This window comes from Ursus arctos, unplaced genomic scaffold, assembly GCF_023065955.2.
Source record: "Ursus arctos isolate Adak ecotype North America unplaced genomic scaffold, UrsArc2.0 scaffold_13, whole genome shotgun sequence".
In the NCBI taxonomy this organism is placed as follows: domain Eukaryota; kingdom Metazoa; phylum Chordata; class Mammalia; order Carnivora; family Ursidae; genus Ursus; species Ursus arctos.
Window position 1 is genome coordinate 11,892,276 of NW_026622797.1, and position 16,929 is coordinate 11,909,204.

Consider the following 16,929-nt stretch of genomic DNA (forward strand, 5'->3'; position numbering starts at 1 on the left):
TTTTTAAATGGAATGTTCTGTGTATATCTGTTAAGTCCATTTGGTCTAACATATCATCCAAAACCACTGTTTCCTTGTTGATTTTCTGTCTGGGTGAAATATCAATTGATATAAGAGAGGCATTAAAGTCCCCTTCTATTCTTATATTACATTTTGTCCCTTTGTCTCTGTTAATATTTGCTCTCTATGTTTATATACTTAGGCGCTACTATGTTGGGTGCATAGATATTTACAGTTCTTCAGCCTTATTGGAATAACCTTATTCCAATAAACTTATTCCAATAAGTAACCTTATTACTAAGGCCCTTCTTTGTCTTTTGTTAGTTTTTGTTTTAAAGTCTGTTTTGTCCAATGTTAAGTATTTCTACCCAACTTTTTGTCTTTCACTTTCATTTGCATGGAATATCTTCTATCCCTTCACTTTAAGTCTGTGTCTCTAGGTCTGAAATGATTCTCTTGTAGGCAACATATAGATGGGTCTTATTTTTCTGTCTGCTTGTCACCTGGTGTCTTTTGATAGGAGAATTTAGTCCATTCACATTTAAGGTAATTATTGATAGGTATGTACTTGTGATTTTATTCATTGTTTTCTAGTTTTCTTTCTAGTTCTCTTTTCTCTTGCCCTCTTCCCTTCTGATTTGATGACTTTCTTCAGTGTTGATCTATTATTCCTTTTCTCTTGATTTTTTTTTGTGTATTATTTGTGTGTGTGTGTGTGTGTTTATAATCAAAAGAGGTTGATATATAACAACCTATATTTGTAGTCCTCTATTTAAGTTGATGGTGGCTTAAGTTGGAACATATTCTAAAAGTATTACTATTTTATCCCCTACCCATGTTTTATGTATTTGATGTCCTATTTTATATCTTTTTATGTTACATATTCCTAATTATTGTAGATATAGTTGATTAGACTACTTTTGTCTTAACCTTCATAACTAGCTTTATAAGGGATTGATCAACTACCTTTAATGTATAATATTTGTTTTTACCAGTGAAAATTTTTCTTTTATGATTTTCTTCTAGTTATGGTATTTTCTTTTCTGATTAAATAATTCCCTTTAACATTTCTTGCAAGGCTGGTTTAATGGTAATGAACTCCTCTAACTTGTGTGTTTGGGAAATTCTTAGATCTCACCTTCAGTTCTGAGTAATAATCTTTCTTGCTGGGTAGAGATTCTTGGTTGTAGGTTTTTCTCTTTCAGCACTTTGAACATATCATGTCTTCTGGCCTTCACATTTTCTGCTGGAAAATCAGCTCTTATGGATGTTTCTTTGTACATAACTAGTTGCTTTTCTCTTGCTTCTTTTAAGATTCTTTTTCTTTAATTTTTGGGATTTTAATAATTAATGTGTCTCCATGTGCACCTCCTTGGGTTCAACTTGTTCAGAGGTATCTGTGCTTCCTGGACCTGGGTTTTCTTTCCCAGATTAGGTAATTTTTCAGTTATTATTTCCTAAAATTAACTTTTCTTTCCCTTTCTCTCTTCTTTTTGTGGTATCCCTTATGATATGAATGTTAGTATGCTTGATGTTGTCCCAGAGGTCTCTTAACCTGTCCTCATTTTTTTCATTCGTTTTTCTTTTTGCTGTTCAACTTGAATGATTTCCATTACCCTATCCTCCAGATCACTGATCTGTTCTTTTGTATCCTCCAGTCTGCTGTTGTTTCCCTCTGTTGTGTATTTCATTTTGGTTATTGTATTCTTCAGCTCAGATTTGCTCCTTATATTTTTTTTGTTGAAATCTACTCAGTTCATCCACTCCTCTCCCAAGTTTGGTGAGCATCTTTATAACCATTACTTTGAGCTCTTAATTAGGTAGATTGCTTATCTCTTTTTCACTTAGTTCTTAGATTTTTGTCTTGTCCTTTTGTTTGGAACCTATTCCTCTGCTCATTTTGTCTGACTGTCTGTTTCTATATATGTTAGGTAGGTTAGCTATGACTCCTGGCATTGAAGGTAGTGGCCTTATATGGAAGGTGTGCTGTGGGGCCTAGAAATACAGTCACCAGAACCAGTTGTTTTAGGGGTATCCCCTGTGTTGGCTGTGTGCACCCTTCTGTTGTGACTGGGCCATGATTCCAGCAGGTGCACTGGTGGGCAGGGATGCCCCCTCACTTTCCCAGCAGGAGTTGCTTTTAGGGGCAACAGTCTCTACCAAGGCTATCTGCCGGGTATGTGGGACAAGAGCCAAGGAATGCATGCCAGGAAGGCGGGTTTGGCAAGGCAGGTCTGCAGGGGAGCTCTGGGTTAGGACATGCAGTGGTAGCTAGGTATATGGATAGTGTCAGACTGGTGCCCACCAGCATCAGATGTCTAGGCTGAAAGGAGAGCAAGAAGAATTTCTATTCTTGGATAAACTTCTTATAGAACCTTGCTCCTTTGGCATGCTCCCTAAAACTAGTTAGTGAATTTCCTTCATGTATGGCCCGGGCAGTCTTCAAACTGCTGCCTCTGTGGTGGGTCTCGGAGCAAGTGAGATTGTGCATGGTCCCTTTAAGCGTGGCATCTCAGTTTCCTCTAGCTCTCCAGTTCTCCTGAAGTTAAGCCCAGTGGATTTTCAAAAACAAGTAATGGGAGCTTATCTTCCTGTGCAGATTCCCAGGGTGGGGGGTGCCTGGTGTGGGGCTGTAACCTCTCACTTTTCAGGGAGGACCTTTGCACCTGTGATAGCCCCTCTCACTTGCGAGTGTCAGTTCCGGGGTTTGGTTCCTGACCTGACCACGTCTTTGTCCCTTTTTCCCTTCTTGATGTGGCTTCGTCTTCATACTTACAGCTGTCTAAGAGCTGTTCTGAGAGTCTTCAGGTCATTCTTTGGCGAGTTCCTCCGTATGTAGCTACAGCTGTGGTGTGTGCATGGGAGGAGGGGAGCTCAGGATCCTCCTACTTGGCCACATTCTTAGGTTCTGCCTGTCTGAAAACATTTTTTGGTTGTCACAACGGTGGGGGGGTGCTTTTGGTGTCTAGTGGATAGAGGTTAGGGATGCTGGTAAACATCCTTCAGTACACAAGATAGCCCCTCACAGCAGAAAATTACTTCACATTGACCAGCCCAAAATGTCAGTAATGCCAAGGATAGGAAGCTTTGCTTCTGAGTATTTAGCCATAAAATCTTTTTCTTTTCTTTTCTTTTTTTTTTAAGATTTTATTTATTTATTCAACAGAGATAGAGACAGCCAGCGAGAGAGGGAACACAAGCAGGGGGAGTGGGAGAGGAAGAAGCAGGCTCCCAGCAGAGGAGCCTGATGTGGGGCTCGATCCCAGAACGCCAGGATCACTCCCTGAGCCGAAGGCAGACACTTAACGACTGAGCCACCCAGGTGCCCCCATAAAATCTTTTTCTTGTAGTCTTAGAATTTTCCATCACAAAAATGTGGGACCCTTTTGTGTTTGTCTGGAACACTAAGTCATCACCACTTTCCGAAGGTCCGTGTCATTTCCTGCTCATGAATCTGTTAACTCTCTTCTGTATGTTTGAGTCGAGCCCATATTAATAGTTTTCTTTGTTGTTTTCTCAGCCTTTTGATTTGTCTTTGGACTTTTATTTTTTCAGATAACATGATTATTATGGTATTTCTGTTCTTGAGTAACACAATAGAGATGAAAAAACACCATGTACTCTAATTCTTTTGGGGGAAAATGCAAAGGAACAGAGGCTTAAGAGGTGGAGTAATATTTTCAGTGACTCAGAATGTCAGTTGTGGTTATTAATAATAGTGTTGCTTTAACTCCACCATATGCAATTATTTTTTTTTAACCAAAAAAAAAATGTTGATTTTAGTTAAATTCTAGTATGAATGTTGAGAAGAGTTTATATTGAATGTATAATTTATGGAATGCTTTAGAAGCATGGTTAATACTTGTCCTCTGACCAGTTTTCACATTTTGTAAGTGAAAGTTTCAACAGGAGGGGCGCCTGGGTGGCACAGCGGTTGGGCGTCTGCCTTCGGCTCAGGGCGTGATCCCGGCATTCTGGGATCGAGCCCCACATCAGGCTCCTCCGCTGTGAGCCTGCTTCTTCCTCTCCCACTCCCCCTGCTTGTGTTCCCTCTCTCGCTGGCTGTCTCTATGTCTGTCGAATAAATAAATAAAATCTTTAAAAAAAAAAAAAAAAAGAAAGTTTCAACAGGAGAATATATAGCAGCATTTTCTTACATAACCTCTGTTTGTTCTTGACACTGTCATATTTGTAATTGTATATTCCACAGATAGCACTTTTAAACATTCACTTTGCTTTGCTGTGAGTTACAGAACAGAAGTAAATGAACACAATCCTCTTCCCTCCTCTCTAGGTCTGCGGGGTGTAAATAGAAGAATTCAGCTCACACACATTAAAGAACATATAGACAGTATAAAGTTACAGCTCATAAAATAGAATCAGATTGTGTAGCAGTAAATGAGACCTTAACAAATCTCATCTAACCTCATTTTATAGATGATGAAACTGAGACTCAGAGTAGTTTAATGTCTTCCAGAAGGTCATGGAGCTAGTTACAGGGAAAGCTGAACTTGAAAACAGGTTTTATGTTTTCTGCTGAGGTCATGATGTTCAAGTTCTCCATGTGACCGGACCTGTGGTCTTTTCTTTCTGGGTCCAGAATTAGCCTGTTTATGTCCTCCCATCTTCAGGGGACCCTGGCTATTTAATGGTCACATCATAACAGGGAGGGAGGGAGTCACCTCGCCAGTAATCTAGTTTTCATTGTCCCTGATATTTGGCTGTGTAGCTTCTCAAGAACAAGCGTAGTTTTCTATTTGTACTTAAAATTATTTTAGATGCATAAGGAAGAAAAGAACATTGTCCTTGTGGTGTATTTGACCCCTTGTTTTTCTTATACTCAGAATGCTTTTAACATTTCAAGGGTTAGAGGTTTCCTTTTACTGAAAATTAACTGGTTTGGTTTCCTGGCCTTTTGTTGTTTGTTAAATCCTCTATCTTGTAATGGAGTTTGAATTTTCATAGCTTTACATATAACCTCTCTATCACAGAAGTATTAACTCATGTTTGAATGGTTGATTGTGCTGGTTTTTAATGAAGTCTTTTGCAGAGCTTTCTGCTCTGTGGCTTGAATTATTCCATAATGAATTCACACAGGTATGTGTGTGTGTTGCTTCCTTCTAAATTCAAATATACAGTTCACACGTTTTCATCACCACAGCCTAGGTGTATTTGCTGCAAAGTTTGGATGGGTCAGGATTCCCTGGTAGGAGTGGGTATCTAGCGCTCTAAGTGAAATATACTTAAACATGTCTTTATGTCCAGAGTGTTTACCCTGCATGCCTCCCTTGTTTGCTTTTGGGTTAAAGTGATTTTTAACATTTCGTTGAACTCATCAGTGAAAACATCTTTGAGATGTAAAGTAAAATATTGGAAGAGAATTTAGCATGAAATAATAATATTCAAGTGCAGGCTTTTTTTGGTTTATATTTTAATTTTGTGATTATGTTCATGCTGGATTTTAGTTTTACACAACTGCTTTGAAGTATGCCAGTTGTACAGTGCGCTTTGAATTTTTTACTTTCATGCCAATGGTATAATTAAGCTCCAAAAGAAATTTATGAGGAGCTAGAAATATTTTTTACCATTTGATCCATAAGTTTATTCTTTAAATATGTGCTTCCAGTGTTTGTCTTTGTTTTCATATTTGTTTGAGAATATATACGTTTCTTGGTTTTACAGTTTAGGAGGAAGAATTTACTTTGTCCTTTATACTAAAGCAACTCATCACTTATCCTGAACTCAGCCTCCCAATAACTTCAGATGTCTAAATATAGACAAGAGGCAGATAATTTGAAAAGAGGGATGAGGTGGAGGGATGGCTTCTGAGTAACAATAGATGCTACAAAATCTACAAATTTGCCCTGAGGAAATTTTCTGAGCATCTCTGTTTAAAACCTATTTTTTTTTATCTTACTTAAGGCAGAGCTCTTACAAGCCAAATTATGTGCTTTGTACTGTTTGTAATGTTGACCCTGTATCATTTACAAGAGGTTTAGAATACCCAATGAACTCTAAGAACACAAGGGAAGCAGGATACATTTTTAAAAAACCAGTGCACCTAATTTTTCAAATCTAATTTTAACATGTTGCCATTATTTTTCCTGTCTTTTTTTTAAGAAATGAAATATTGTAGCTATGCTTGGTACCTTCTTCTATCCCCTTTTTTTCTCTTCTCTGAGTATACTCTCTTAAAATTGATATTCATCATTCGCATGCATTGATAGATACATATACACAGAGAGGAAGCTGTAAGGAATAATGTTTTGAAGTTTTTATATAAATGGAATCATGCTCTACGTATTTTCTGCCACTTCATTATTTTCTGTTTGGGGATCTATGTTGGTAACACCATTTACTTATTCATGTTGATGGCCTATATGTTTTTCTGCCTTTTTTGAAGCTATGCATGCACAATGTTGCAGTGAACATTGTTCCACAGTACTTCCTTGTGGAAGTATATAAGCTGTTCCCTAGAATCTATTCCTAAAGGTAGACTTAAAGGGTTGTGAGGGTGCACTCAACTTTAGCTTTCCCGTATATGTTGCCAAATTGTAGTCCAAAGTGCTTGTACCAGTCACCAGCAGTACATGGGAGTTCCTCTGGCTTCATATATTCACCAATTCTAGGTTCTGCCAAGTTCTTTTTTGTTGTTTAAATTTTATTCATTTCACAGATATAAAATTGTATCTCATTAGAGTTTAAATTTGTATGTCCCTCATTTGTAACGTGGTTGAGCATAGTTTATGGTTATGGTTCATGTGTGTGCTCTTATTTCTTATCATATTTTCTATTGTTTATTTTTTGGCAATTAATATGTAGGAGTTTCTTCTATGTTCTGAACACTAATTCTTTGTCAGATAGGAGTTTCAAATATCTTCCCTCAGTCTGTGATGTATGTTTGTACTGTTTTTATTATACAGAAGTTTTAAATTTTAATAGAGCAAAATGTCAGTCTTTTATGACTTCTACTTTTGCATCTTTAAGATATTTTTCCCTACCATGGGGTCATAAATACTTATAAAAATTTTTAAGTTTTGCTTTTTTCTTATTGTTAATTCACTTGGAATTTATATTTGGTTATGGTACGAGATAGGGAGTTCTTCCTGCTGTAGATATACCTACTTATGTCAGTATCTCTTATTGAGTGGTCCATTCTTCGCCCGTTAGTGGTTGTTACATCACATCTGTCACATAGCAAATATCTACATGCTCTTGCGTCTGTTTCCAAGGCCTTTGTTCCATTGGTGTGTTTGTCTATACCCGGAGCAATACCACACTGCCTTAATTTTGATAATCTGCTATGGCGAGTCTGCCCCAGCTCTCTTCATGTTATTGATGTTCTTCAGGAACTTCCTGGCTATTCCTGGCCCTTGCCTTTTCCATATAAAATTTTAGGGAATTTAATTTAAAGGACTTTTTAAAAAATCCTTTGGAGGTTTTGGTTGAAATTGTATTGCATTTATGAGTTAATTTAGATATACCTAATTTTAAAACTAAAGTGTTTGGGTTCTTAAAAGAATGAATTCCTGGTTTTTGCAAAAATCAGTTCTCCAAAATAGGTCTCCAAGAGTTGTGAATATTCAAGGTTTTATTACATTTAAATAGAAGTGCACCATTGAAAATGTTCCTTCATAGATTTTTGGTAATTCATAAAATGAAATAAGCATCTTTAGTCCTTAATTGTGCTTGCTAATTTCTTCACTCATCAAATATATATTGATTACTTGTTTCATATAGGACCTTCTTCTACAGAATATAACAGTTGTTTGAAAATCCCCAACATCCAGTTGGGGAAGTGTTCTTATTTGGTTTCTGAGTACATTATATAGGATATAATTCACACTTCTTAGGTGTACTTCAGTTGATATTGGAGGAAAATGTTCCCTGTGCTGCCTGTGTATCATGTGTTGGATAGCCTATGCTCTTAAAATTTATCTCAAAACTCCATCTAGTGTCCATAGATAATAGAATATTGGCTGCATTCCATCTCATCAGACTGTATTAATTATTTGCTAAAACTTTTTGTCCTTCCATAGAGACTGACAGCCAATACAGGAAGCAAACAGCGTAGTCGCCTTTCTGTTATGGCCCAGTACCTCTGCGATGTTCAGCACATCTTGACAATTCCGGGTCAGGCTTTTGTCCCTAAACCAGAGGTAAGTTTCTGTTTATTTGTAAATCTTTGTTCATCTGAGGATGTGGCATAGGAAATTGTCTGTAGAACTTGATTTTCATTTATATGCGAACTGTACTTTCTCTCTCCAGAGTAAGAAAAATCTCAATGTGTGAATAGTTCTTGTCCTAATTTTTCTCCTCTTCATAGTGACCAAATGCCTAGGCTTATCCATGTTGCCCTGGTGGTGGTACTTGTACTCTTCAAAGTTTTCCAGTATGGAAGATAAGTTATATGGTCACCTAATCCTCAAAAAAAGAAATCAAGATTTGTTTTGTGATTTCTGAATAGACCTCTAAATCACTGGGTGTTATACACAACTAATGAATCATCGAGCCTTACATCGGAAACCGGGGATGTACTGTATGGTGACTAACATAATATAATAAAAAATCATTAAAAAAAAAAAAAAAAAAAAAAAAAACCTCTAAATCAAGTTACATCAAACATTTTATTGTGAATTTTTTTCCACCTTTTTTTATTGAAGTACAATTTAACATACAGTATTATATTAGTTTCAGGTGTGTGACATTGATTCAGCAATTTTATACATTACTCAGTGCTCACACAATAAGTGTAGTCACCATCTGTCATACAATATTATTACGGTATTTCTGAGTATATTCCCTATGTTGTAGATTTCATCTTTATGGCTTATTTTATAACTAGAAGTTTGTACCTCTTAATCTTATTTATTTTACCCGTCTTCTTACCCACTTTCCCTCTGGCAACCACCAGTTTGTTCTCTAGTTAAGTCTTTGTTTTAGGTTTATTTCTTTGTGTCTTGTTTGTTCATTTGTTTTGTTTTTTAGATTCCATATATAATTGAAAGCATGGTATTTGTCTTTCTCTGTTTGATATATTTCACTTAGCATATACACTCTGGGTCTATCCATGTTATCACAGAAGGCAAGCTCTCATTTTTTATGGCTGAGTAATATTCCTCTGTGTGTGTGTGTGTGTGTGTGTGTGTGTGTGTGTGTGTGTGATACATACATACGTGTGTGTGTGTGTGATACATACATACCACACCTTCTTTATCCACTCATCTGTAAATGGACACTTGGATTACTTCCATATCTTGACAGTTGTAAATAATGCTGCTGTAAACAGGGGCGCATATATCTTTTCAAATTAGTGTTTTTGTGGGGTTTTTTGGGTATATACCCAGTAGTGGGATTACTGGATTATATGATATTTCTGTTGTTAATTTTTTGAGAAATGTCCGAACTGTTTTCCACAGTGGTTCATCAATTTACATTTCTACCAACAGTGCACAAGGGTTCCTTATTCTCCACATCCTCACCAACATTTGTTATTTCATGTCTTTTTGATTCTATGGTTTCCTTTGCTGTGCAAAGGTTTTTTATCTTGATATAGTCCTAATAGTTTATTTTTCCTTTTGTTTCCCTTTGCCTCTGGAGACATACCCAGAAAAATGTTGCTATGGGGATGTCAAAGAGATTACTTGCCTTTGTTATCTTCTAAGGGTGTTACGGTTTTGGTCTTACATTTAGGTCTTTAGGTCTTTTTTGTGTATGGTGTAATAAAATTGAGTTTAATTCTTTTACATGTAGCTGTCTGGTTTTTCCAGCACCATTTATTAAAGGGACTGTCTTTTCCCCATTGTATGTTCTTGCCTCCTTTGTCAAAGATTGAGTGGAGAACAGAGGTTCTGTTCTCATGACCTACGTGTCTTTTTTGTGCCAGTACCATACTGTTTTGATTGTTGTAGCTTTGTAGTATACCTTGAAATCTGGGATTATGATACCTCCAGCTTTGCTCCTTCTCAAGATTGCTTTGGCTAGGGGCACCTGGGGTGGCTCAGTCGTTGGGCGTCTGCCTTCAGCTCAGGTCATGATCCCAGGGTCCTGGGATCAAGCCCTGCATCAGGCTACCTGCTTGGCAGGAAGCCTGGTTCTCCCTCTCCCACTCCCCCTGCTTGTGTTCCCTCTCTTGCTGTCTCTCTCTCTGTCAAATAAATAAATAAAATCTTTAAAAAAAAAAAAAAGATTGCTTTGGCTATTGGGGTCTTTTGTAGTTCCATACACATTTTAGTATTATTTATTCTAGTTCTATGAAATAATGCTGGTATTTTGATAGGGACTGCATTGAATATATAGATTGCTTTGGGTAGTATGGACATTTTAACAATGTTGTTTCTTCTAGTCTGTGAGTATAGACTCTGTTTGTGTCCTCTTCAGTTTCTTTCATCAGTGTTTCATAGTTTTCAGAATACAGGTGGTCACCTCCTTGTTAAGTTTATTCCTAAGTATGTTATTCTCTTTGGTGCAATTCTAAATGGGATTGGTTTCTTAATCTTTCTGCTACTGTGGTATTAGTGTATGGAAATGCAATAAATTTCGATATATTAATTTTGTATCGTGCTACTTTACTGAATTCATTTCTCATTTCTAATAGTTTTTTGGTGGAGCCTTTAGGTTTTTCCATATATAATATCATGTCATCTGCAAATTGTGACAGTTTTACTTCTTCCATACCAATTTGGATGCCTTTTATTTCTTTTTCTTGTCTGATTGCACCTAGGACTTCCAGTACTATGTTGAATAAGTGATGAGAGGAAAAGCTCTGTTTTTCACCATTAACAATGATATTAGCTGTGAGTTTTTCATATATGGCCTTTAATATGTTGAGGTATGCTCCCTCTAAACCCACTTTGTTGAGAGTTTTTATCATGAATGGGTGTATTTTGTCAAATGCTTTTTCTGCACTTTTTGAGATGATCATACGGTTTTTATCCTTTATCTTATTAATGTGATATATCATACTGACTGACTTGCAAATATTGAACTACCCTTGCTATTTCTGGAATAAATCCTACTTGATTGAGGTGAATGTTTTTTAAATGTATTGTTGAATTTGGTTGGCTAATACTTTGTGAGGATTTTTGCATCTTTGTTCATCAGAGATATTAGCCTGTAGTTTTCTTTTTTGTGGTGTCTTTGACTGGTTTTGGTATCAGGGTAATATTGGCCTTGTAGGATGAATTTGGAAGTTTTCATTCCTCTTCTGTTTCTTTGGAATGGTTTAAGAAGACTAAGTATTAACTCTTCTTGAAATGTTAGGTAGAGTTCACTTGTAGAGCCATGGTCCTGGAATTTTGTTCATCGCTGAGAGTTTTGATTACTGATGCAATTGTGTTAATAATTGGTCTGTCCAAATTTTCTATTTCTTCTTGATTCAGTTTTGGAAGATTATCTGATCTCTAGGAATTCATCCATTTCTTCTAAGTTGTCTAATTTGTTGGCGTATAATTTTTTATAATATGCTCTTATAATCCTTTGTATTTCTGTGGTATTATTTTTTCTCCTCCATTTTAATTTTGAGTCCTCTTTTTTTTTTTTTTATGAATCTGGCTAAAGGTTTATCAATTTTATCTTTTCAAAGAATCAGCTCTTGTTTTTGTTGATTTTTTTTTTTTGCTTCTATATTATTGATTTCTGCTCTAATCTTTATTATTTCCTACCCTCTGCTAGCTTTGGGCTTTGTTCTGCTTTTTCTGTCTTAGTTGTATGGTTAGTTTGGTTTTTTTGTTTGGTTAGTTTTTTGGTTTTGGGGTTTTTTGTGGGTTTTTTTTTTGTTTGTTTTGTTTTTAGATTTTTCTTGTTTCTTGAAGTAGGCCTGTGTTGCTGTAAACCACTCTTGGTACTGCTTTTGCTGCATCCCAAAGATTTTGAACTGATGTGTTTTCATTTTCATTGTTTCATGTATTTTTTCTCTTTGATTTCTTGGTTGACTCATTCATTGATTAGTAGCATGTTGTTTAGCCTCCATATATTTGTGTTCTTTCCATATATTTTACTGTAATTGATTTCTGGTTTTATACCGTTGTGGTCGGAAAAGATGCTCAATATGATTTCACTCTTAAATTTATCGAGATTTGTTTTGTGGCCCAGCATATGATCTGTCTTGAAGAATGTTTCACGTGTGCTTGAAAATAATGTGTATTCTGCTATTTTGGGGTGGAATGTTCTTGAATGGAATATATCTGTAAGGCTCTCTGATCTATTGTATTGTTCAGAGGCACCATTTCCTTGTTGATTTTTCTCTCTGGATGATCTATCCATTTATGTAAGTCAGGTGTTAAAGTCCCCTGCTATTATAGTATTATAGTCAGTTTCTCTCTTTTTGTTTATTAATAATTGCTTTATGTATTTGGGTGGTCCTATGTTGGGTGCATAGCTATTTACAATTGTTACATCCTTTTGTTGGATTTTTCCATTTATGATTATGTAGTGCCCTTCTTTGTCATTGGTTACAGTCTTCATTTTACAAAGTCTTTTTGGTTTGATATAAGTATTGCTACCCTGACGTTTTTCTTTCGCTTCCATTTGAATGTATGTTTTTACAGCCCTTTACATTCAGTCTGTATGTGTCTTTAGATCTGAAGTGAGTCTCTTATAGGCAACATATAGTTGGATCTTGTTTTTTTAATCCATTCAATCACCCTATGTCTTTTAATTAGAGGATTTAGACCGTATACATGTAATTACTGATAGGTATGTATTTATTGCCATTTTGTTCACTGTTTTCCAGTTGTTTTTATAGTTCTCTATTCCTTTCTTCTTCTCCTGCTCTCTTCCCTGTGGTTTGATGGCTTTCTTCAGTGTTATGTTTGAATTTCTTTGCTTTATTTTTTGTGTATTTATTGCAGGTTTTTGATTTGTGGTTACCAATAGACTCCTATATATCATCTTATGTGTAAAGCGGTCTGTATTAAGTTGATGATTACTTAAGTTTGAACACATTCTAAAAGCACTAAGTTTTTACTCCCCCCACCATTTTTTATGCATATGGTATCATATTTTACATCTTTTTATTTTGTAAAAAGCGAAATCCCTTGGTTTTTGTGTTTTAACCTCCTTTAATCATACTTTTGTGTTTTAACCTCCATACTGACTTAATAAGTGATTTACTCTACCGGATTGTTAGAAGTTTGCTTTTATCTGTGAAGTTTTTTCTTTCATAATTTTCTTCTGGTTATGACCTTTCCACTCAAGTGTCTTTTAACATTTCTTTTAAGTCTGTTTCAGTGGTGATGATCTCCTTTAACATTTGTTTGTCTAGAAAACTCTTTATCTCACCTTCAATTCTTTTTTTTTTAAAGATTTTATTTATTTATTGGACAGAGATAGAGACAGCCAGCGAGAGAGTGAACACAAGCAGGGGGAGTGGGAGAGGAAGAAGCAGGCTCATAGAGGAGGAGCCTGATGTGGGGCTCGATCCCATAACGCCGGGATCACGCCCTGAGCCAAAGGCAGATGCTTAACCGCTGTGCCACCCAGGCGCCCCAATCTCACCTTCAATTCTGAATAATAACCCTGCTGGGTAGAATATTCCTGATTGCAGTTTGTTTGTTTGTTTTTTCCTTTCAGCACTTTGAATGTATCTTGCCATTCCCTCTGGCCTGCAAAGTTTTTGCTGAAAAATCAGATGATAGCCTTATGGGGTTTCCTTTTTATGTAACTGTTTCTTTTTCATGCTACTTTTAACATTCTCTCTTATTACTTTTTTACATTTTAATTATCATGTGCCTCGGCTTCCAAGATCAGACGAGATCGGGGGCATTCAGAATGGTATGGCCGTAGACTATTATGTGCCTTGGTGTGGACCTCCTTGGGTTATTCTTGTTAAGGGCTTTCTGTGCTGTCTGGATTTAGATATCTCCTTTCCCAGATTAGGGAAGGTTTCAGCTATTATTTCTTCAAAAATAAGTTTTCTTCCTTTTTATATTTTCTCCTCCTAGGATCTGTATAATGCAAATGTTATTACACTTGCTGATGTCACTGAGTTCCCTTTACCTATTCTCATTTTTTGTTCTTTTTTCTTTTTGCGGTTCAGTTTGATTGCTTTCCATTACTCTGTCTTCCAGATCACTGATCCATTCTTCTGCCTCCCCTAATCTGCTGTTGATTCACTCTATTGTGTCTTTTTATTTCAGTTCTTGAATTCTCTATCTCCGACTGGTTCTCGTTTATATTTTCTCTCTTTTTGATGCAGTTCTTAGTGGGTTCACCCATTCTTTTCTCAAGTCCAATATCTTTATGACCATTCCTCTTATTTTTTATCAGGCATTTTGCTTATCTTCATTTCATTAGGTCTTTTGTTGTGACTTTGTCCTATTCTTTCATTTGGGACATATTCCTGTCTCTTCATTTTTGTGTAGCTTTCTGTTTGTTTCTGTGGATTAGGGAGGTCAGCCAAGTCTCCTGGTCTTGGAAGTAATGGCCTAGTGTAGGAGAAATCATGTGGTGCCCTATAGCACATGACCCCTGGTCACCAGAAGCAGGTGCTCCAGGGCGGTATCCTGTGTGGACTGCATACGCCCTACTGTTGTGACTGAGCCACATTTGTCTTCAGCCCGGTCAGCTGCAGTGATCCATTTTGCATGCTGTGGGTGCACTGGACAGGGTTCAGTCCTTGCATTGTTGAGGGGCCTGTCTGAAGACTGCACGGGCTTGTAGGTGGGCAAGGTCAGCAGTCAGACTAGGTGTTTGCAGTCTGCCTCTGCCACAGCTGTGGACACACTGGATGGCAGGACTTTGTCCCTGCGTAGCCAGCTGAAAGTCTCAGCTACTAGAACTGGACACACTGAGGTGTGGACACACTGAGGTTTTCCCCCTCCCCAGGGCAGAAGTCACTTTGGAGTGGTCCCGCTCGCTACCAGGGCTGTTTGCAGTGTGTGGTAGGGCAAGAGCCACTTTGGAGGGATGCCTGCCAATGCAGGCAGGTTAGATGGGGCCGGTCCACCAGGTGAACATGGGGAGGGGCATGCAGTGCTAGCTAGACAGGTGGAGAGTGTTACTGCTGGTTCCCACAAATGTCCAGCTGTCTACGCTGAGAGAGAGGATGAGAAATGTTGTCTGCCAGCACTTTTTTCTCAGATCTAAAGATTTGCCCCACTAGTGCACATTTTGAGATTAGTAAGTAAATCTCTTTCATGTATACTATAGTCACTTTTCAAACTGCTAGTTTTGTGCTGTGTCTTGGATGGAGTTATTTATTATGCTGGCTTTTTAAGGGTGGGGACTAAGTTTCCTATGCCCTCTTGCTCTCCTGGAGTTACTAATCCCCCTGATTTTTAAAGTACCCCAAGTTAAGCCTCACTGGTTTTCAAAGCCAGTTGTCATGGGTACTTATCTTCCCAGTGCCTGGGGTGCTTGGTGTTGGGTCCCATCCTCTCGATTCTCTGTGCTTATGTTGTCCCTCTCGTTGTGGTTAGTCTCACTGGGGGTTTGGTTCCCAACTGTATCTCTGACCTCCCTCCCCTTTCCAGTGTTGCATCCTCTCTGTGATTCCCTGGAAGGTCTGTTCGGCTGGTCTTCAGGTCAGTTTTAGAGATAATTGCACAGATGTAGCCATTCTCTTGCTGTGTCCGTGAGATGAGGTGAGCTCAGGATCCTCCTACTCCACTGTTTCTTCCAGTCCTTTCTCCACTTTTTTGAAAGACCCTATTTTGGCAATGTTACTTGTGATTAATCATCTGTGTAAAATAGCTGGATATTAAACTAGGCTGTTACTATTATGTGCTAATTACAGAAGAGAGTTAATTACAAAGTTTCTCTGCCAAAAATAAAAATCAATACAGTGATGTCCATTTTATCAAAACTACTACTGGATAAGTCACTACAGGACATATAAGAATTCACCTATTTTTTTTTTTTTTCAAATGTGTATTGAGCAGCTACTACATGTAAAGACCTGGGCTTAGGCAGAGCTGGACTGGAGGGCCCAGGCTGACATGGAGTCTGCCTTCAGGGAGTTTATAGCTGGTGAGGAACAGATGTCTCCTTGCTTGCTGAAACTCTCCAAGATAAAGTCTTGTAAAGTTTCCCTTATGTCATTTGAGATTTATTAAGGAAAATAAATAGCATGAAAAAAATTGTATAATGTGGTTTTTAGATTTAGATACAGATTATATATTTAGAGTGGGGTCCCAAACAATAGTGTTAGACCTACTTGTACATCTTAAAGCATGGTCTGGGAAGTCTCCATATTCTCTGCTACCACCTTCCACTTCCTCTGCCATGTTGTCCACCCCAATTAGCTGAGCTTTTGGGGTATAGGAATTCGGTCCATCTTCCACTTACATAACAGTTTTCAGCTTTTTCTGAGTCAGGCTCAGAAAACTCATTCTCGGTACAACCTCTTTTTAGCATCTCAAGGTGTCAGACATTATAAATGACTTCTTCCAAAATAATAGACCCTATTAGATCCTAGACTGAATTCGATGACTGGAGATGTCTTATAGGCCATCATTAGATTTAACATATTTGTGCTTTCAGGTATTTTCTGTCCTAGAACAGGTGGCCATTGTAATAAAGAAAACCAATTGACCGTGTTTGCTTGCTTGCTTCTTGTTAACGCACATGTGTGTGTATATAACATTTTGAATAGTGTCAGACCCAAATACATCAAACCAAGATCTTTACTTTCAGACTTCTATAGTTAGGGTCTTTAAGCTATTCAAATTTTACCAAGGCTGATTTTAGAATATTTTTAGTGGAAAGTTTCTCTTTGTTTTCATTACCTAGTTGAGGGCATTTGATGGTGTTTAGAGGTTGTTACCAGCCTTATCTTTGATTTTGGGGTAAGGTACACGTGTAGTTGATTAAATGTTCTATCCTCTAGGATTAAGGCCTCAAGAAAAAACTTACTTGGAAAAAAGCTAGCTGTATTTTTGGTTCACTTTACTGAGGGATGTTTGCTATTTGGTAAATTAAACATTCACA

General features: G+C 37.3%; 1 protein-coding gene across 1 annotated transcript in view; it reads left to right on the forward strand.

Annotated features, from left to right (window-relative positions):
* TFB1M (transcription factor B1, mitochondrial) overlaps positions 1-16,929 on the forward strand; it is a 71,411-nt gene that overhangs the window by 27,194 nt on the left and 27,288 nt on the right. Inside the window, exon 5 of the mRNA XM_026505114.4 lies at positions 8,040-8,159. Coding sequence (XP_026360899.1) covers positions 8,040-8,159 — 120 coding nt within the window. The remainder of the gene's footprint in view (positions 1-8,039; positions 8,160-16,929) is intronic.